Genomic DNA, 21997 nt, shown 5'->3' on the forward strand with positions numbered 1-21997 from the left:
ATTATTAATTAATGATGATGACAAAAAAAGTGGCAGATCTGTTGTTGTGCCATCAGCATCTTCACCATGTTTCAGTCTACATGTTCTATAAATCAGCGGTCCCCAACCTTTATGGGCGCCACGGACGAGTTTAATGTCAGACAATATTTTCACAGACCGGCTTCTCTTCTGGCTCTTTTACTCTGGTTTGAGAAACTTTCCAAAGATGTTTGTTTTTGTCCATTTTGCTAGCTTGGAGGTTTGGGGTCAAGATTGAATCAGAGGCTGTATTCAGACCAGAAAAGTCCTTCGGTCCACTTGTTTGATCCGGACCAAAAGCGAACTTTATTTTTTTCGTTTGATGCGGTTCGTATTCAGATTGTACTTTTTGCAAGCGGCCTATATTCTGTAAATGTGTGACGATCGGTGCTCTCATTGGACAGCACTGACAAAGGGCGGCACACCGAGTACAGACCCGGAAATGGAGGTTAACGTGTGTTTGTGCTCTTACTAGAGCTGCGAAATCATTTTCAGTTTCAAGAGCAGCTCCTTCAAAGCAGGCTTAACAACGCACCGTTTCAAATTTTGGAACAGCGAAGACGAATGCGCGCAGCAAGGAGACGCTATGCTCTGCATGTCCTGACCCACAACATGCTAGCAACAGCGTGGCTAAACAGAAGATGGAGGATCAGGTATGAACCAAAGACGGTTAGGTCACGGTGGCTCTATAGGCCCAAAAGGCGCATGTATCCTATAGTTAGTTCGGATGGACCTTGGTTTGTATTCAGACCTGCATCGGAGAACCACAAACTGCACCAGGGTTCGTTTGGAAGCGGACCGAGACCACCTCAAAAAGTGGGTCTCGGTTTGGTTGTTTGGTCTGCACCAGTGTTCGTTTGTGTCTATTCACACCTGCATGAAAAGTCCACATCAGCGTGGGAAAGGAACCCCGGTCCGTTTACAGTGGACCAAACAGTCCAGGTCTGAATACGCACATAGACTGGTATGACAGAGAGAATCTGGTCATTTTTCGAAATAAAAAATTGTTCAGAAGCAGATAATGAGTCAATCTAAAATAATGTAAGTTGAGTATTTTTTATGGCAGTTTGTTTGCCAAAATGCTGATTTTGACTGCAAAACAAAGTTACCATGTACGGCATGGTTAAAAAAAGAGTTTCAGACTAATCAGCCCATTTTTTTCCGCACACATTGTATGGGGTATTTTTTGAATAACTTTTTCTTTGGAGTTATAATTTTTGTTTTTTTTAATGCCTATATAAGGGTATGGCTGACTTGACTGGCAGGCAGATATTTCCTAGCTGTTTACAAAAAGGTTAAAGGCCCGTGGTTTTGCTTCATCCTAACTTGGACAAAGCTAGGTTGAGTTCAACTGGATGGACCTCGAATCTGATATTATGTCCATATATATTTTACAGTCTGTGGTGTTGATCTACCAGATATTTTATAAAAAATTAAAAGCTACAAGTATAACTTGTGGATATACCAGGTTCAAGAGGTGGGTATAATCATAACTGCTCACTTTGTGACATCACAAGTTGAGCAGATTCTGAACAAACCAACTAACTTTGGTATCAGACAGGGGTGGATTACAGACTACAGAGTGGGTTGACTTATTTTACAGTTTACATGAACAAGATTACTGAAAGGTGAGTTTTTTCAATTATTTGCCCTCCTTGTGCTAAAATTTTCTTGTCTTTTTTTGCAATAAACTGCATATTATAAACAATCAATGCCTGCATGCATTTAGTAAATTTTTGACTTTTTTCAGCTACCCTTGGATTTATTAGTGCCACCCAAATGCACACACAAAAAACAGCTTTTTGGATTTCGGATGATAGTTTTTTCCTGACAGTGTAACACATGACAAAGACTTGGTAATGGGCAGTGTAGGTATTAAACACTTTATTTATTAATTTAAAAATAAATAAAATAAAAAGTTTTTTTTTCCTTTTCTTTCTTAAAAAATTACTACTATGGCTATTTCTTCAGATGTACTTTCAAAAGCCAAAAAAAGATAAGAAAACATTTCTCACAGCGTTGGGTAAACTCTGATTACTTGTTTTGACAAGGTAGCAGTAAAAACCAAAAGATTCTTAGTTGACTTTCATATGTAGCTTAGAAATTAAGGAAAAAATGCTCTCATATGTAAAGCTGTGAAACAAGTGTTGGCACTAAACCAATAAATAAATGACAAATGATGCCGTTTTTACAGAAAACATTGATGGATGATTTCCACACTCCATTTTAAGACCTTTAAAGAGAAGATGTGGTGCAAATACTTTTTCCCAGAACAGGATTAGAGGAAGAAAGTTCAACCCAAAAATAAATAAGATCAGCAACTTTCAAGAAACTAGCCTGAGTAAGCTAAATTCAGAGGAATCCAATACGACAACCGTCAAAACCACTCTCCCAAACAAATGAAGCTGCCCTGCCTCACTCTCCATGCAGGGAGAGTCCACCACAGAGCGTTTGGGAGAGGAGTAAGGGGCACTGCTGACGATGCTAACTGTACTGAAATGTCTTAGTCATCCTCAGACAAGTATCTGGCTTTATCTTCGGAGAGACTGCTGATGTGCGTATCAGGCATGTTGAGGCAGGTAATAAAATTCAAGTTGGAGCAATTTTTGGTTATAATACCCACAATGAATGATCTCAAGGAAAACAAAATTAAAAAGGAATTCAACCTGTGGGACAAACATTGGCTCTCTACTCTGAGTGTTGCATAATGTCGCAGCAGAGACACTCGGCTACAATCATTTTTCACTTGGCATTTAAGAACATCTTCTGTAATGATCTTGTTAGTCTGCAGCAGGTTCAGCCATCCAGCTGCCCTGAATGCTAATTTGAGCCTAAGTCAGTGTAGGTTGAGGGAAGTGACATCCATGTTAGAGCCGCTAACACCTGACTGTGTTTTCTGACACTGCCTGTGCGCACTGATGCTTTTTTCTGCGGGGAAAGTGGGGCCTGTCTGAGCTGATGTGATGGATTATTCACAACTTTAATAGCTGTTGCTGCTGGAACGTTCCGCTTGCTGTAAAGGGGGAATTGGGTTTGTACTGACCCAGTTTCTGCACAACAGACAAGTGCAGGAAAACCACATCTCATGCACACAATTACAATCGAGCACGTGTACAGCTCTACACACAGACAGCGCCTGGGTTCAAATATGTCACAGCAGGATGGAGAATGAATCGATGAATCAATGTTCATCAGTTTGCCATCTGTTGTCCTAGTTTGCATTGTGTGCTGTGGAGTTTATTCAGCTGATGGTGGACGATCACATATTACACAGCGTCCAGACCAAAGGGCTTGTGTGGTCTGTTATTCATTTGTGTATTGTTTCATATAAAAGAATGATTCATGCAGACGAGGGGTTTTTCAATAATGGTTTGCCCTCACTGTACAGAACAAAGGGCAGTTACATCACATCCTGTTGTTTTTCCAGACTCTCAACAAGAAATGGAGAATCACCTGACCTCAAATCCAACTTTACTGATATTGCAATCCTATTTTGCTGACACCAGTCATAGCAGAAGTAAATAAGAGCTCTGCTTCAGGCTTAAATACACTGAGTTCTTTTAAAGTAATCATTTAAGTCCCCTACAGGTGGTGCTACACAAAAGCTAGAAATGCTTAATTATTTATTTGCTTTAAGGATCAAATAGTGTGTAAAATTTATGTGATGAGGCCCCACATTTGCAGACTGTTTATTTTATAAATAATTTCAAACTCTGAATCTGTACAGTGGTGGCAAAACAGCAGCTGGTTGGGAAAACAGACAAAGATTGATATCAAACAGGACTTAAAGAAACCAGATGTTGTGTTAGATGATCAGGAATTATATTACATAAGCTCAAGTGGTCTTTAAGGTTTGAGGGGTTTTGTTTTTGATTTGTTTTACTTGAATTAGTAAAAATTTAAAAAATGTACAGGGTAATTCAGTCTTCATTAAGAGTGGGAATCACCTAATCACTCACTTAACAATACGAAAGGATACCACACCATACAAAACGCTATCGTACTGACATACAAGACAATATGTTCTGATATGATACATTATGATATGGTACGAGAGGAGAGGAAATGATACGATACAAGACTGTATGATACAACACAGTAGGGTACAATTGGATGGTGGTTTTCAAACCTTTGTACTCCTCTTCCATCATGAAATGATTTTCTTTCTGCTAAGTACCCTCTAAAAGGCGCCAAGCAGTTTTCGTTGGAAAAAAAAGATGTACAACACAGTGCTGTATTATGTATGCATGCATGCAGTATTTCTGTCTGTTGGATTGAAATATTCAGTATATGAGCTTAAACTTACATTGGATTCAAACATTGATTGAATAGATGGTGTTACAGAAATTTTGCTTGGTCGCTCATTTTTGAATATCCATTTTTAAATCTTGCCCTGGAGTGCCCTTGTGTATGCATCAGGGGTATGCGAACCCCCATTTCAGAACCAATGTGATAGGATATGCTCTGGAGGGGTGGCATAGAGAAGGCTGGGAGATGTTTCTTGTGCTTTTTCCAGGTCTCTGTCCGCTATACGGAATATGCTTTTGTGTGTGTAATTGTGCACACGTGCTTGTGTACGTGTTTTGCCGTGAGCGAAAGAGCATGGGAAAAATTGTGAACTCCGACAATGTACAAATGACATCTCATCATGTAAATTAGAGGCCAAGGCTATTTAGTCTGTTAAATAAAAACAAAAAAACAAAAAACAAGTTAACACCCTATTCACGACAGAGGTACCTCTAAATTACTCCTGCTCTGATCTGGCACAATATGGAAAATAAAATCAACTTGACTTCCAGGGGGCTAACCCCTCCATGTAATGGAAGGGAAAATTCTGACACAGTATGGTAAGGTATGATACAATACAATATGGTACAATAAGATACCATATATAACAGTTTATTACCACACAATATGCTTCAATACTATAGAAAACAACACAGTGTGGTACTGTACAATTAAATACACTCCATTAGGATACAATATGATCCAATGCATAACTATATGATGAGGTCTGATATGATATGGCTTAATACAATAGGATATTATATAGTGAAATCAATACACTCTGATGGTTTTAGATATGATACAAAATGATACAGAGTATTACAATATAGTACCACACGCTATGCAATGCTCTGAAATGTTATGTTACGGTAAGGTATGACACAACACGATACTATATGGTACGATTAATACACCCCAATAAGATATGAAACAATCTAGTTATCAATCTAGTAGATACCTTTTAACAAAAAATATATATATATTTGTCATCTATTTAGAATTCATCATGATTCTGAATCAGGATGATTTCATCACGCAGCTCTGACCATTTGTAAATTTATGGTCTGCAAATTCCGGTTCTAGTAACCAAAGCACATCATACTCTAAGAGTCAATGGCAGGAAATTGTGAACAGCTTAAAGGTCTTGAACTGAGGGGAAAAAATCAGCACCAAGCCTTTGATCTGCTTTTATACAGCGAGATGGTCCTTCTCTCTGATGAACCAAGACAATAGAATTGAATATTTTATAAGTCATCCTTCAGGGCACCAATAAAGCTGAGCTATGGTTCTGATGGTTCATCTTTCCTCTCCTCCTCCTACACTAAGCACATCCAGCAAGCCAATGCTATGATAAAATACCCCATACCTGAATCAAATCATTTCCTGTAGCTGCTGCATTAAAATTAATCTTATTATCAACATGTTTTATCAGAATACAGACGTGGAGTTTCAGTAAGAGCACACATTATGTGTTATGTTACAGCAGGCTTAAAAAAGCAGGTTTAGACAAAGGCAACATGATGTGCTCACTTCTGGAAAGTCAACAAGAAGAGATAATCACACAGTTTGAAGATGATACGCTCTGCAGAACCAAACAACTTGTTTATTTCTGTCGCTATTTTCAGGTGTACCTTTAAAGCTGTTGATTCACAATTTACCTCTGTGGTTAGACCCATCTAAGGTTTCTGTTTTTTTTATTTATGGACTTCATACCTCAAAAACAATCATCCAAGCACCATCATCTCACTCTGACTCAGACAATCCTCAAACAGCATCAACTAACCTCAGTAACTTGTTGCTCTGCTGTCAATTTTTTTTATGCATGGACACTGAAAAACAAAACTACAACTAATCCATCTTAAAAGGCATATTGCAAGTTAAACACAACTGTTAAGAAATTGATAGGAAAATAACCTAAAAAAAATATCCTAAAAGAGCTTCCTAAATTATTAAACCACAGGTTCTCCTGGAGATGTTTTAGTTTTTATACTTTGTGTTGAAAGCCGGCATTTGAACATGATGTTGCAAAGGGAGTCCCACTGCTTTTGCCTCTGTTTAACATAAATAAACATGGATCCAACTATAACTCCTGTCAATAAAGAGGAAGAAAATCTTAATTCCTTTCCATATGATGGTCCCCAGGGTTAAAATTTTAAGTCTGTTAGGAAAGATGGAGTCCTGGAACAGGGCAGGATTAGCTTTGAGCCGTCATGATGAAGCCCATAGAGATAAGGACAGAGAGGTCTATCAGGGGTCTATCCATTGATCTAGAGTCAGAAAACAAAGACTTTGCTACGGTATTCAGCTCATGTTTCCATCGGGCTTAATCTCTGACAATAGCCATGGTTACATGAGGAGTTTTTTGTCTTTCCGAATGGAATCTTTCCCGAATGACTTTTCCGAAAACAATAGTATACATGGAAAGGAATATTCCAATCTCTGGTCTACATGCGCCGTTGTATTCAAACAGAATACTCAATGGGGCATGCGCAGAAAAACGTAAACATCACGAGATTTATTATAGCTGGAGGACGACAGTTTGTTTATGACGGTGTTGCAATACTCCGTAATGCAAGTTTGTCGTTCGTCCAGTCTTGAAATTATGTTCATTTCTTTCAAAGTTTGGATCAAAAACAAACTTTCCGCAGCAGTCCAGTGCTGATGGCTCGCAGCCATTTTTAAAGTTGAGGAACGTCTCTAGTTGCGTCTTACGTCATATCTGAGCATACGCTGAAAGAACGTACCCTGACAACTTTCCGTTTGAGTGAATACATGATACCTCAATCGGTTTGGGGAAAGGAATATTCCACCCCTGTGAAACCGATTAAATGTCCATTCGGATTGGCACTTTTCTTTCAGAATGAGGTGTATACAAAGGTTAAATTCTTTCCATTTGAGCAAATAAACCGAATGCAAGCGGAATATTTGGGTCCATGTAAATGTGGCTACTGTCTGTCACGGGGAGCTGGGCCAGGAGCTGCTGCTGTCTGACAGGACAGCTACCGCATCAGTTTCACCCAGGGATGGGTACCTTTCACATTTGAAACGACTCGGTACCGATGCCTGATTGGCAATTTTTGGTACTTTCTTGTGTTTATGTGGAAAAAAATATCAATTTGTTTAAGAATAAATATATGTATTTTTTAATTTAAGACATTTATTCTTCAATATATAACCTTCCAATGCAGTGTTCAAGTCCAGCATGTAAAATCCCCTACTCTTCCACTCCCTCACAGTCACAAGGGTGCATTTAGGTACCTTAACATGAAACCTTTTGATTTTACATGAATCAGTGCCCCATACTTTTGACAGAATTCGATCGGCACCTATAAAAGTACTTAATTCTGTACCTATCTCTACTCAGACCTGGCTCCAGTATGCCATCCTGAACTCCATCCATAGACTTTATAAAATAAACTCTATCATATCAATTTTCCTTTCGAGAAACGGGCACCACGGACAGCTGTGTCTTTTGTGACTGACGCAGAAATGAAGTCCCGTTTTGTCAGCTGATCAAAACGAATCTGAGCATGAAAGCTAACTCACCGAGTCTGAAAAAGTGGACTCTATGTCCTGTTAAGCTAGTATTTCTGCATCCATCCATCCAAACACATCTTAATCATCTTAATGGATGGTCAAATTAAATAATACTTTGGAAGAAACATAATAAGCACGACCCGAAATGCCTGATCTCACTCATGACAACCTGTTATTCACATTGGCTCAAAGCGGAGTGGAGGAATACGAGTCCTTTTCATTACATCAAATGATGCGATGTCTAAAAAAGAGCAGCTATACTGAAAACAGCAACTTCTTCCTCTAAATTTGTGCCTTTTTGTTGAATAACATGTAAAATCAAAGATTGACTTATTCTATTGTCATTATCAGACAATGTTAAGTGTTAATCTACAAAAAGTTTAACCTACAATGTGCTCTTTAACTGACACCAATGTGAAAAGGAAAAGCCATTTCCTCACCAGCCTTACAGAACAGTCAGACAGCCTCACTCAGACTCCAGAGTCAGAGTAACCTGTGAGCATGCTTGCTCTGAAAAAACCCAGAAGTTCACAACAATACTTAACCCTTTTCTCTTTGTTCCTCCGCTCAATTCTCTCCAACCCATCACGTTTAATGTAGGTGATGCTGGGCTTTTCTACCCATTGTGATCTGTTCTGTGAAAGGGTTTTCAGAAGATCCATCATTGGAGGGCCACATGTTAGTGATGATGCTGTGTGTCAGATCTTCAAAAAGCACAGCAGCAGTTACTGATGTTCATTTTGAACCGCAGTCTCAACCACTGAACTAGTTTTCATCTTTAGCAGTCATGTGTTGGTGACAGGAAACAGCTTTTAACAGCCAGTCTCCTCCACTATTCGACTATCTCTCACCTGTTTTTTGTGTTTGTAGAATCCTCTCGTACACCCCCTCAGAGCCCTCGAGCAGAGTCTTGCTGGTCTGAATCACCTGAAAGCAGAAAAACACACTGTTCATTTTTTCTTTCCCACATCAGCAAAACTGGCATCCCACAATAAAGCAGGGAGCAGTCTCCGTCTGGCGGCCAGGCTCAGACACAAGCTGTTATTACAGGCTTGCTGGTGGGTGTGGTCCCCAAATTGCCTTTTTTAAGGCCAAAATTAGAGGCGAGGAGACAAGTGATTATGGTGTTTATTAAAAGTTTGGTTTTCTTTAAGCTGGGGTAGAGTCTGGAGAAGAAAAATACAGCCATCAGTGCTGTTACTGGGGTCTAAAAGCATCCCTTTAAAATAAAAAAGAGGATCACCAAGGTCACGTAATTATTCTCAGAGAATGAACCAAACATGTGAGTCATTTTAAACTGGCTGCTACCTTGTTATCTGTGAAAATGCAGCTGTGAAGGAGTCTAAATTTAGCTCCCGTGGTGTTATGCTCAGCCTTAATTGAGTGCACAAACTCTGCTGACCTGCAGACTGTTAAAACTCTCACGGTGGCCTTTAAAGCAGACTCAAAGGGATTCATTTACATATCAAATCTTCAAAAAAATGGTTTCCTTATGCAGGGAACTCAACATAGTGGTGTTTTCAGGAGGTTAATGATGCATATGTAGGCTGTCACAAAAAGAAGTAAATAATCACTGAGAGAACAGGGTGCCTGATGGACCATCTGGATCCTTTTCTCCTATAATCTTGGTAACAGCTTAATTGTTCCATCTAAAGGGGATGACATACCGCAAAGTGTTCCTTTGGATTTCAGTTATTACTTGATGAGTTTGGTGTTGTAAGAAACTTTTACATTCACTTTTGCATTTCAAACGTGCAGGCTGTGACACAAAGCCAGACTACGCTGCCAAGACGGCCAGGAAGGAAAGAAAAACAACAAATCCTTCAAGCACAGTGTAACAAACAGAGACCAACATCATGCCTCTGGGAACAATCTCTGAGGCCTGCCAGCAACAGAAGAGAAAAGAGGGGAGGAACAGTGTGCGGGGGAGATGTGATGAACAAAACTCAGATTACAGGAGAATCACAAGCTTTATATTTTAACACCCTCATGCTGCTGAAAGGTCGTTTGAGGACCATCCGTTTGGTGTTGATGCAGTGACACCTTTGGTGTTGACAACCTTGCTTTAAATCGTGAATTATAAAAGTGAGCCTATTTCAAGGCCACTTATTAAGTCACCACAGGGGCTTTTAAGATGCTACGGGGAGGATCTGTTTTAATAGCACTTCATCGCCACCTTCTGGCCCGGAGTGTCACGCACATTGTCGTAAATTACTTTAAGGGAGGCGGGTGTTTGTTTTGGAATTAAAAAGAGATTGGATCTTAACAAATTTTCTTTGTTCAAGACAACTTTTTACTGGATGCAACGCGCCGAGGTAAGGTATGTATCAGTACAGTTAGGTAGAAATACGGTTTGAAATGTGAAATTAAGCGAACGTTGTAGCAGCCGGCTATATGTTAGTGACATAAGTAGCCATTTAGGCAACCGGCAGTCTGGTGCTCTAAGACATGTCCGTAATGTGTATCCTAAGTGAATTCTGGTTAGCTATGTCTTGCCAGTTATCTACCAAGCAGAGCTAACGTACTTTTTCTGTCTGACAGTTAGGTTCCTGTGTCTACCATCACTACAAAATTAGTCACAGAAATTATGCAGCAGAGAAAAACACAGATCTCTGTGTTTTATCTTCCTCTCACAACTAAACTTCGGCGTGGTGTTGTCATAGAGACCTAGACATGTCGTAAATCAATCCAGTCCTGGACAACTCTACCTGGAAGCTGAGAAGTGGTAATTTAAAATAACCTGTGACCAGCAATATTGGTGCTGATAATCTAATTTTAAAGTGTGGATTACGATCAGGCATATATCTAGAAAGGATCCTTTTTCAAGATCACTTTCAAACTCCTCACAGCCCCTTTAAGCTTTGAACTGGTGGTAAAGATGGTATAAATACTAAAGAATGTCTCTGTGAAACTGGACAATGGACAACCAGTTCAATGAGGTGTTATAAAAACAGCAACTAAATCAAGGAAAAACTAAAGAACGAAGAAGATGGAGAGGACAGAATCAAACCAAACAGAGGACGAGTGTTTTTCCTGCACAGAAGAATTTCGAATTAAGCCTTAATAGAAGAGAGGACATCCTGTGATTTCTTATAAAGTAAATCCAAGACTCGATAATAAAAAAGTTGCGACCAGGTTACATCACCATCCCAGTCTTTCTCCTCTGCTTTCTGTCTGTGTCATGGTTGTATAAAGAGCTGCAGGTGTGTGTCTGTTTGATAGAGTGCTAAGCTGAACTGACACACACTGCCAATGGAGACATAGGAGACAGGATGTAGCTCGGCTTCATCTAAACTCACTTGAAATCCCACAATGTGGTTCCTGCTTGAAGTATGTGGACGTTAGGCTGTTTTATATAGCATTAAACTATCTGAAGAGTATGTTTAGTTTATGTGATTTAACTTCTTTTATTCTCTTACGCAGCTCTCTGTCTCTTTTTTATGCTGATCTTCTTGCTTTTATATTTTCAAGAATTGAACTTTTAATTTTGTGGTTGACAGGGTCTGCTGACATGACCTAAAACTTTTGCAGAGACTGTACTAAATCAAAGTTATAACAATTATTATAAAAACCCCTTCAAAACATTTTGGACTTCTGACATTTCTAAAATCAGTTTCCTGGAGTAGAAAAGAGATGAAATCATGAATGTTTGTTTGCCCTTAACAGGAATTAAATTATAGCCTACTCGTAATACAGTAGCATTAGCCTGCTCCATAATATGGCTTAATTACAACCTGTAATGTAATTCATTTTAAGAGTTAGTTATACGTTTATCTAGCGTCATAATAACAGGAAATACAAAGATTGGTGTTAATAATATAGTATTAAAAAACCTTGGTATGCTATCTGCTACACTAAAAGCCAAGGCTTTAATGTTACATGTCACACCACCGAGGTATCTGGAAATCACACACTTGGGTTTTATTCTACCACAACGTTCGCTTCAGTGAAAAAAGGAAGCCAAGGCTGTGCAGGTTTTTCTTCACAGCAGCATTGTGGGATTTGTTCAATGAACTAACGCCGGTGTATTCAAAGCATAAACTAGTTCATATTCATTCCCAGTAGAGCTCCATTGTTGCCTGAATACTATTCAAACCTCATAAATGATGTATTTTCATCACAATGAACCCTGTCAATGAGGATTGTTTTGAGACTCACTATGGAGCAGCTAGAAACACTCACAACAAGAGATGAGTCATGGTTTTTCAAATATTCGATTAATAGTTCAAAAAGGAAAAATGAATTGTTCATCTTATCTTAAAAATGTATTTTTGTAATGTGTTTTTTTTACCAGCCCATGCTTGTTACATAGTCCAGCTTCCAAACAGTGCTTTTAGGGCATTTGAAAGCTATTCACTTTTACCAACAAATAATATAATAACAACAGTAAGACTCAAAAAAATAACATTCTGAGGCAGCAAGAGTTCCAGCTTTGCCACACTTTCAGAAGTAAAACCAGAATTTCTAGATCCTCCTGTCCTGTCATATTGATTTTTGGGATGTCGTAATCGTGATTCTTCGATATTTACAATTTTTAGGATTTTTGCTTTTTTAACACCAGACTACGTGAAAAGTTAAAGGATGATGATTATGTCTACAGACTATATCAGGAGCCAAATTTTCCCATAGAATGCACATTACCCAAGTCAGAGAGAAAAATTTCACCCTCTGCTGGTGAAAAGTGGTAACTTTTTTCCAATCCAGTTTATAAACAAATGCTGCGTTCTATTTGTACTCAGAACTAGGAAGTCGGGAGTAGGGATGACACCATCTCCAAGTTCAGCATTCCAGTGGCCAAGTCGGGAAAAATTGCCTTGACAGCAGTATCTTTGTATATAAACATCCAATAATGCTAGTAGGGGTGTAACGGCACATGTATCCGTGCCGAACCGCTCCATAAGGACGTTTGGTTCGGTACAGTGCTGTATTCGAGTACAGTAAGTTAAAGTCAGTCACTGCACATGGCTCTATCATGGCTGCTGCTAATGACCAACCGGAGCTTGAAGAGCCTCCCCCCTCCTTGTATAACAGCAAGTTTTTGGTTTAATAAACATGCTAAACAAGCAAATGGTTTTGCGTTGTTCCATACTGTACCAAAAATGTACCGAACCGTGACCCTAAAACCAAGGTACGTACAGAACCATGATTTTTGTGTACTGTTACACCCCTAAATACTATTTATACGGTTGTTTTAATGCAACAAACACTAGTCAGAAATTCTAAAATAAAAAGGATATAACAGGAGCTTCATTACCGTTTACCCTACTGGGAACTCAGTGGTGGTGTGGGTGCTCCGAGTTACAAGTCGGAAATTCCAACCTCGGGGACGCTCCTGTCGAGCGTTCCCACTTGGAACCTGGAAATTTTGACTTCCAAGTACAAATGTAATGCAGCAATTGAAAACAAAGAGATTTTTTGACTTTGAATACCAATCTTGATACTGCCAAACAAAAAATCCCAAAATATTGTATATCGATTTTTTCGCCCACCCCTATAAATAATCATCAAGTAGCTAGCCAACTCACAACATCTCAAACACACAAATCTAACAGACACCCATTAACTTGTTATTACTGTTGTTAAAGTAAAGCATACAGCTTCTTAAAGATACTTGAGAGGGGTTTTGACAGCTGAAGCTAATGTTCAGTGACTCTGTAGAAACCAGAGATCCTTTATTATTATGATGCTTCCAATTCTTTGAGACCTTCAACTTTTGATATTGTCCTTTTAATAAGATTATACTGCCTTTTAGAGTGAATGTTTGCTTTCATAATGTTTGTGCTATGACACTTTGAGTTAAGTTTTTATATCCCCAAAAGGAGAAAATAAAGATTACATAACCAAAACTTTCCCCACTGATTTTTGTTTTCGATGACGTACAGCAGGTTTCGTGACTCTGGTATCATCACACTGCATCCATCCCCTGATATTGTGTATTGTTTGAGGACGCAGATATGCTTCACCCAGCCCATGTAGTGAATCACTATGATACAAGCAGTCATGACTAAGTGGTTGTGGCTTTTTGTGTCACTCTGCAGCTGCAGCTGTCGTACATGCCGTGATTACGCCCCTGATGGGAGACGAAATTACTGTCTTGGTGGCAGATCCAGAGTGGAAAATGTGTCTAAAGGCACATTGTAAGGTCAGTGGGTGGTCTTGTCCTGTTTCTATATTGAGGACTGCAGGCTGTAAGATGTATGTTAAGTTTTAACACAGTAATTACTGATATTTAACAGTAAGAATTCTTGGTTAAGGGAGTCTTGGCTGATAGATACCATGATGCTATTTAACACTTTGAAAAAGATATTCTACAGATTAATTGTTGGAAGACATTTATTTGAGTGTATGTGTCTAGCAATGAGAAGAGTTGAAATTCCACCAGACAAAACTCTAACATATGTTTTTTGCATTCCTGTCTCATCTCTATTTACAGTCAGTGCCCTCAGTTCATCTGTTATGAACAAACACAGAAATCAGACTGCATTTTCTAAGGACACAAGCTGGCATATCATGAATGGGGAGTGATTGAGACCTAGATTCTTTTTTCGGCCAATTAGAGAGCCAAACCCTGCCTACTCCCTAGTGGTAGATTTTGACACAGTGCCTGAATTCTAATTTTATCGTTCTATACATTATTTACAACTGTGTAAAGTTTGGTTTCCCTCCTTTTATTTATGCCAGCTTTCCATCAGCTGTGCACCTTTCTGCTCTCTGTTTCCTCCAGCAATCTGCTGATGATCAAGGCCTCCAGCTTCAGAGCACTTAAGCCCTCGTTCTTAATTTATTCGATTTTTGCTCCCCAAACACCCGTCAATTTCCTCTGTTCTTTCCTTCAACAGCATCTTCCTGGTGCTCTTTCCATCAGGGCCAATTACATTGCTCTCCACCCTTGAGTCTGAATAGACCAGAGGGGTCACCTTAATTGGTCTGCGCCTGAGCCTTTTCAGCATCATCTCTCTTTAGATGAAGGGTCTGCAACCTGCGGCTCTGGAGCCTCATGTGGCTCTTTGACTACTTTGCAGTGGCTCCATGAAGCTTAAAAATATATATATAATCCAAATAAAGCATATTAGTTTTTCTCAAAGAGGGTATCGATAATTACAGACACTAACACAAAATAAAATCATGGGTTAACATCTTTTTTCACTAAGTATGTGTCACCTCTTGCAGTAAGGCTTTCAATTTGTTTTTGAGATTTTTTTTTTTTTTTCAAAGAAAAAAGTCACTTTTTTCAACATTTTGCATACTTTTTTACATTTTTGCAAATTTTAACTTTTTGGAAAATTTTGAAATCACAATTTTCTATTTTCTGCAATTCATTAAAATTTGGTAATTTTTTGAAAAATTTGTTAACTTTTGCACAAATTTTTACATTTCGTTTTTGAAAAATTATGCAATTTTTTAAAACTTCAACATTTAAAAAAAATATACAACTTATTGAAATTTAATACATTTTGCAAATCTCTAAAATATATGACGTTGCAAATTTTCATTTTTTTAAAAATATTTGCTTATTTAATAAAAATAAAAAACTAAGACATCACATGTACAATATCATAAACACAAAAATAATCCTTGTGTAGATAATTATTTACTTGACTTTTTACAATTTAATACACTTTTTTGTCTTTATTGTGAAGGTAAGTAGATTTTGCGGCTCCCAAATGTCTTTAATTCAGGTGAGCTGGGGAAAAATGGCTCTTATGAAAGTAAAGGTTGCAGACCCCTGCTTTAGATATTCATCTTTGAATCCCAAGGGACAGAACTTACAATTAAAGTTGCAGTTAGGTGCAATTCACAAAAACTGGTGTGCTTACTTCTGTTTTTTGTAACAAGTGAAACCAAATCTAAATCTTTATTTAGACGCAACTTAGACCTGGTGTTCCCTCACTCTTTATTCTTCCTGAGACACAATTCACGGGATTGAAGGGGATATCAGCTCCCTTCCTGAATAATGATGGGAACTTGCTCATAGTATGATGAGAATTGATTTGAGAGGACAGGATGTGTGAAGGATAATGGTTTTACCAGGGAATAGCCTCAATAGTATGTTGCATAACACGGGAACATTGATTTATTACTTAACAGAGCTTCAGCCGTATTACCTAACCAACTCTGTGTCCCCATTAAGTCCAGTAAAGCCAAAGGTATTGATTTAATCGGAGGCTGAGCCAGTTTGCTAGGTTAGGTCTTTCTGTTCTCTTTGGCAGATAGGTACACAGATTTGTACTGAGATACAACTGACTACATCTCCTCCAAACCACAATTCATATGTTGACAAATTAAGGTATTTTCTTTGAAAGCAGACTTTTGTCACATGTCCTCTGTCTCCCATCTCCTTTCCTATCTTCTTCCAGCTTCAATGAGTGACATCTCTTTGGACTGTACCGACACAGATCAGTGATGCATCTTCCCCTCAGTGCCTCTGGATATAGTGATCTTTTCGACTAAACCAGTTAGTTGAAAAAATCAAGTAGAAATCCCAACACTCACTGTTTCATAGGTGGTGACGACTTTCTTGAGGACTTCTGGGAGCAAGCCCTGAGGCTCCATGTTTGGGTATTGGTCAGTGAGGTTGAAAACCACAAGGGGGCTGCTGTCAGGTCCAGTCAGTCGAGGGGAAAGGGCCAAGATGCATTGCTTCAGGTTAGCCACTGCTGAAAGGCCGCACAGCTCTTTAAAGGACACAATGGCATTCTGTGTAGAGAAGAAAGGAATTACTGAAACCTTGCTTAGGGTGAGCTTTAAATATAAACTTATGTTAAACATAAGAGCAGAGTATTTGGGTTGCGCCCTTGAAAAATTTGCCAAATCTCCTCTTCCAGTGCTGACCAGCTTATTCTGCTGTTGCTATTGACCCTTGTTTTGAGCTTCTGGTACCCCCTGGGGAGCATGGGCCCTGCTACAGTGGAATCAGCATGCCAGGTTTGATTGATCTGGACAAGTCCAGTGTGATAGGGCAACTTCAAACTGGTGTCCTGCCAAACCAAACGGCAGCATTATTTGGTACCATCTCCAAATTGAAGGCAGAGTTCCATACTACTGCTACTGAGGCTCTTGTTTGTTGAAGTAATAAACTGCTTAATTGCCAATTTAACTTTCTTCAGACTTCAACCATTTAATCTTGGGCTGAACAATTAATCAAATTTAAACTGACATCGCAATGTAATAAAGTGCAATTTTCAAATCGCAAAGGCTGCAATTAAAAAAATAAAGAAATACATAAATAAAAGATTTTTAAAGTGCATGTAATTGAGTTTGTGTTTTGTTACATATAAGAGATCAGTAAGATTTTAATATGATTAATATTTATATTTGTTCACACAGTGTTTCTTTTTCATTTTGTAAAAAAGTGCATTCCACATGTTGACATATTTCAGTGGTTGAGCCAGAGATTTGGTCTTATTCGCATTCTTCACTTTATTTAGTGTTAGATTCATAGAAGAGAGGATTCATATTCATTTTTCAGATTATTGTTCATACCAGGCCTGTTGTTCTGCAGTGCTTTTCTCCTTTCTCTGATTTTAAGGTAATAAATGATAGTTTTTTACATGTCTACAAGGCCTGAAGTTAAATCAATCAGTATCAGTTAGTATTCTGCTGTGATTGTAATAGTTAAATCAAGATGTGTTAATGGTATCAATTAATTGTATCAGCATAACATGTTGGCCTGGCCTAGAGGAAATAATTGTTTATATGTTGACAGTATCCTTTGTCGTGTTGGTTAGAGTATAGAATGATTTATTGCTTGTGTTCAGTGAATAATGTAGCAGATAAACATTTCCCTCCCAAAACGCAATATTGGTCCAAAAAATTGCAAGTGGATTATTTTCGAAAATCGTTCAGCCCTAATTTAATCCAAAAATAATATCAAACAGTCAATGGCAGAATAAGGTTTGGCATTGGCAGAATAGATTTGGCAAAATTTTAATGCACAAAACCCACACACTCAGGCCTGCTGCTCATCCTAAAGATGCCTCTTCCTTATAAATTCAAAAAGGAAATAAGGCTTTCTGATACTGCAAGGTGCATTGCCGAGAATTATTTTACAAGAAATAATCTAGCAACCACAAATTGCCTTATTTATGTGTCAAGTTTATAACTAAAACCCTTGATAGTGGCACCCTTTAAGAGGGAGTGGCTGGAAGCTCACTTAGTACCACTGAGAACTTTCATATCACTCATAACACTATCCACACGCAAATCCTAACCTTCCTGCAAGAGGCCAAATTTAAACCCCTCATAAACAAGTACAGGGACAAACTGTGACAGGACAGGCCAAGATGTGTTATAGTCTCAAGGCCAGAAGCTTGTTATCACACAATGAGTGTAATATAAACAGGACTTCCAAAATAAATCCTAATACAATGCCTGAGGACACACAACATGAGACCAACCACACAGTGTTGTGACACTCCAGGAGCATTTCTCAAATGATTTTTCTCTAGACTTTAAAGGGATTAAACACTGCAAGTGAGACACAAGCATAACATGGACTACAACAATTAAACATCTTTATGATGCCTAAAATTATTCGGGATCAGCATGACACTACATTCATCTTGGGCTGAAACTGCAGGAGCATGGATTGAAAAACAAAACATGCCTTTTTAAAGGCTCAAGATTCAGAAAGAATCTTAACATGATTTGAGGTTAACTTTTCTCTTAAGTCTACCCTTCTCTAAAAAACAAAAACAAAAACGCATTCCCATGCTGGAAGACAGCAAAAGACATCATCTTGTCACCACAGACGTCCAGAGTTTTGGCTCAGGAATAAACACGATAGAGTTTATGGAGTAAGTATAATAAACATTCAGAGGATTAAAATGCTTTACCTGCATGTTCTCTCTGAGGTCTGTTGCCTCTCTCAGTGGCAGCAGGGCTGTTTTGAAGACATCATCCACAGCTCTGATCAATAGCACTCTCATGCTGGCATACTCTCTACTCTTCTTGCCCTTTCGGACAGACAGTCCTCTTTTGTGTGGCTTTCCGCCTCCTCTTCGATTGGTTATTGCCACATGAACAAACAACAATGTATGTGGCAGGACCTCCCCTGTCAGAGATTGTAGAGGTACATGGCGGAAACCTGGTTGGAGACACTCAAAGGGGATGGTGTATTGGCCGATGAACTCATCACCAATAAAGTCATCGTCAAGCACCACAAAGCGTACCATCGCAAGCTCCGGGAGGTTTATCTGAAACTCAAAGCTCTCGTCAAACAGTGGGTTGTCCCCATTCTGGTTGACCGTTTTAGTCCTTTGTTCAGCACAATCAGCGGGGATGCCGTGGATTTCCACATACACGTAGGGATCCACTACATCTCCTTTGGCACCTGAGCCTTTGGGTTTTGGAAAGTTTTGTCCACTGATGATCTTTATGTGTAAGAGCTGTGGAGAAACACCAGGCACTGAATCTTTAGTGTTGGCACTAAAATATGAAACCTGTTCCCTCATGATTGCTGGACGCAGCACGAAACCACAGTTTCCATTCTGACGAAACCAACCGATGTTTAAATCCATCATCAGACCGGGTGTCTGGTAGTTCATCGCCACAATCTGGCAACCACACTTCCAGAAGTCTTGTGGGTTCATGTTGCTGGAATCGATTCTCATAGGGCTGGGGTAAACTCGCGCAAGGAATTTCTTGTTGTAGTTTACAAAGTCACCTGGGAAGTCGGTGGCGCAGCGACTTGCAAAGACCTCATTAAAAGAGCAGAGTTCCCATTGCTTCTGGCTCTGGAAAGATGTTGGGAAGTCTTTAAACTCTACAGACTTACACAAGGTCACCAGATCAGAGAGGTCCTTTGACAGCTGGAACTTTTTGGGCGTGATAGTCTGATGTTCTGCAGACTCGATACTCATCCTTTGAGACATCTCTGCCCCTTCGTCTTCATCTGTCACCTCACCTTCTGAAGCAGTGCAGTTTGTGCTCAGTTTCTTACCCTTTAGGAGTATTTTACCCTTCAGCTCTAAGGGAGAGGGGAGATAGCTGTCCTCTGGTTTTGGATGATCCAGGTGGATCTTGTCTCCCAGGATCTTTTTTAGATGCTGGAACATGACTTTCTGCTGCTTCAAGGAGCAGTGGTTTTCTAAGCACAATAAAAGGGGGAACTCGGATGCAACAAAGGCGTACTTGTTGATGACGTCAATGACGCTGCGGAAAACTATCTGTGATGTCATTGTGTGACCAGTGTAAATGACCGGTTCGTTATCAGGCCCGTCCCACACATCCAGCTCTACGCTGCGGCAGCCCATCTTTAGGGCCCGAATATACCCTGTCACATCAGAGGGGCCTCTGAACTGGTCCTCAATCAGGTAAGTGTTGTGAGATGAGTTGATGTAATAGTGGGACAGCGGCTGGTTCATGTCTTGACATACTGTTTTGTGTTCAGGGTCAAATATGTGGCACTCTGGAGACATTAGATAGTTGGTGAATCCATCAAGAGAAAGCCAACTCTTGAGCTGGCCCTCTTTAGATGGTTCATGTTTCTGAATGACCTCTAAGCTGGTGTCTTCACTGACTTGTGCCATACCCTGCTCTGCCTCCAGGAATATCATCAAGTCCTTGGTATCCAGATACTCTTTGTTACTGGAGAACTGAACAAAGAGAAAGTAGATCTCTGGTCTGGTGCACAGATCATGATAAACCTCAACGAACTCATCCCTGGTCACATCAGAACCTACTTTGTCCTTAGCTTTATGAAGCTCCTTGAACTTCAATTCTATTTTCACATTTTTCAGCCCTGGGTTCAACTTTTTGACCAGCTGCACAGCAGCACATATTGTTATTTGTTTGCTGTTGTTACTGTCAGCCTCGTCAAACAGCTCCCCGAGCCATGATGAGCGCATGTTGTTCTGACTACTCTCGATCATATTCAAAGTGTGTTTCCCATAGGAGATCAGGTACCTCAGCCCTGTGACCCAGATGTTTGCTACATCTGCAGTGTTTGCCACCAAGTCCAGTGACTCATAATTCTCCCCGAAGATGACTGAAAAGGCACAGTCCTCGGATATCTGATCATAAGACCCATTAGTTCTAAAAGTGTCTGTATTTTTCCCTGTGCGAACCTCCTTGATGGATTTCACATCAATTTTGGCCTTTTCTGATTCCTTTTTCGAGGGCTCCCATCTCAGAGACTGCATGTCAGCGTCAAGGAGGAAGTAACGGTGGTAAATCCGGGAATTGGACCGCACTTTCTTCAGCTCAGAGCCATCCACCATTGCACTGATGCAGTCACTTGCGCTGCTAATTTTCTTCTCAGTGGGCATGCTGCTAAATGACACCGTCTTCTTTCTCTCCTTACGTTGCCTTGAGCCATCCTGTGAAAACAGAGGAAAAATGCTTTATTACAAAACCTGTCACAGAGAGTGAACGGTAAATAAAGCCATGAGATTTATGAGGCAGAACACTTTAAATGTTAGATAAACTGGATTAAAAAACGACAATATCCTGTTAGTCGTTTCTTTACTTGTAGATTAATATGAAATATCTGTTCAGCTGTATTAAGGCTTGGTTTTTGCTTCAATGCTTCGATTCTCCAGACATAAAAGAAGAAACTTGGCTCTAAAAGTCTCTCATAGCTGACAAACAGATAACAATGGGAATGAATTATAAATCATGTGCTTGTACTTCACTTTATTTGTTAAACTTTGATGTATCTTTGCAATTGAATAAGCACTGTCAATTCTTTATTATGCTTTTATAAAGTATATTTCAGGGGTATATGTCACTTTATGTATTATACAGCTTAAGTCACAAGTAAGAATCCTCGAGGATTCTGATTTTAAAAAGAAGAATAAACTGCCTGCAGCATATAAAGTTGTCTAAATAACTAAGGGAATTTTCATTGCAGGACTTTATGTAATGGAGTGGTTATCACTGTGGTATATACTTAGAAAACCTAACCCTAACCCCCTTGCAATTCACTTCCTGCTGATGTGTTGTTTGAGAGCAGAGTGTAAAAGGAAACTTGATTTAAATCAATATCTGAACTTCTTGAATCACACGTATAGTCATCATTTTCACAGTTAACCTCTTACCACGACAGTTATCTGCCAAAATCCAACGTTCAGACCAAATTTAGCTGAACATCTTCTACAGAGAACACAAAGCAGACGACATGCTGTCTGCTCTCATGTTTGCATGTCAGACCCTG

The 21997-nt window shown here is 39.3% G+C and overlaps 1 protein-coding gene across 1 annotated transcript in view; it reads right to left on the reverse strand.

Moving 5' to 3' along the window:
• plcl2 (phospholipase C like 2) overlaps nt 1-21997 on the reverse strand; it is a 56972-nt gene that overhangs the window by 12682 nt on the left and 22293 nt on the right. Inside the window, exons 3-5 of the mRNA XM_074682973.1 lie at nt 18678-21161; nt 16336-16539; nt 8694-8769 (exon numbers count right to left, since the gene is read on the reverse strand). Of these exons, the coding sequence (XP_074539074.1) occupies nt 8694-8769; nt 16336-16539; nt 18678-21161 (2764 nt within the window). The remainder of the gene's footprint in view (nt 1-8693; nt 8770-16335; nt 16540-18677; nt 21162-21997) is intronic.

Source organism: Halichoeres trimaculatus, unplaced genomic scaffold, assembly GCF_033239565.1.
Source record: "Halichoeres trimaculatus isolate MK-OKI-2021-1 unplaced genomic scaffold, fHalTri1.1 fHalTri1_scaffold_12, whole genome shotgun sequence".
NCBI lineage: Eukaryota > Metazoa > Chordata > Actinopteri > Labriformes > Labridae > Halichoeres > Halichoeres trimaculatus.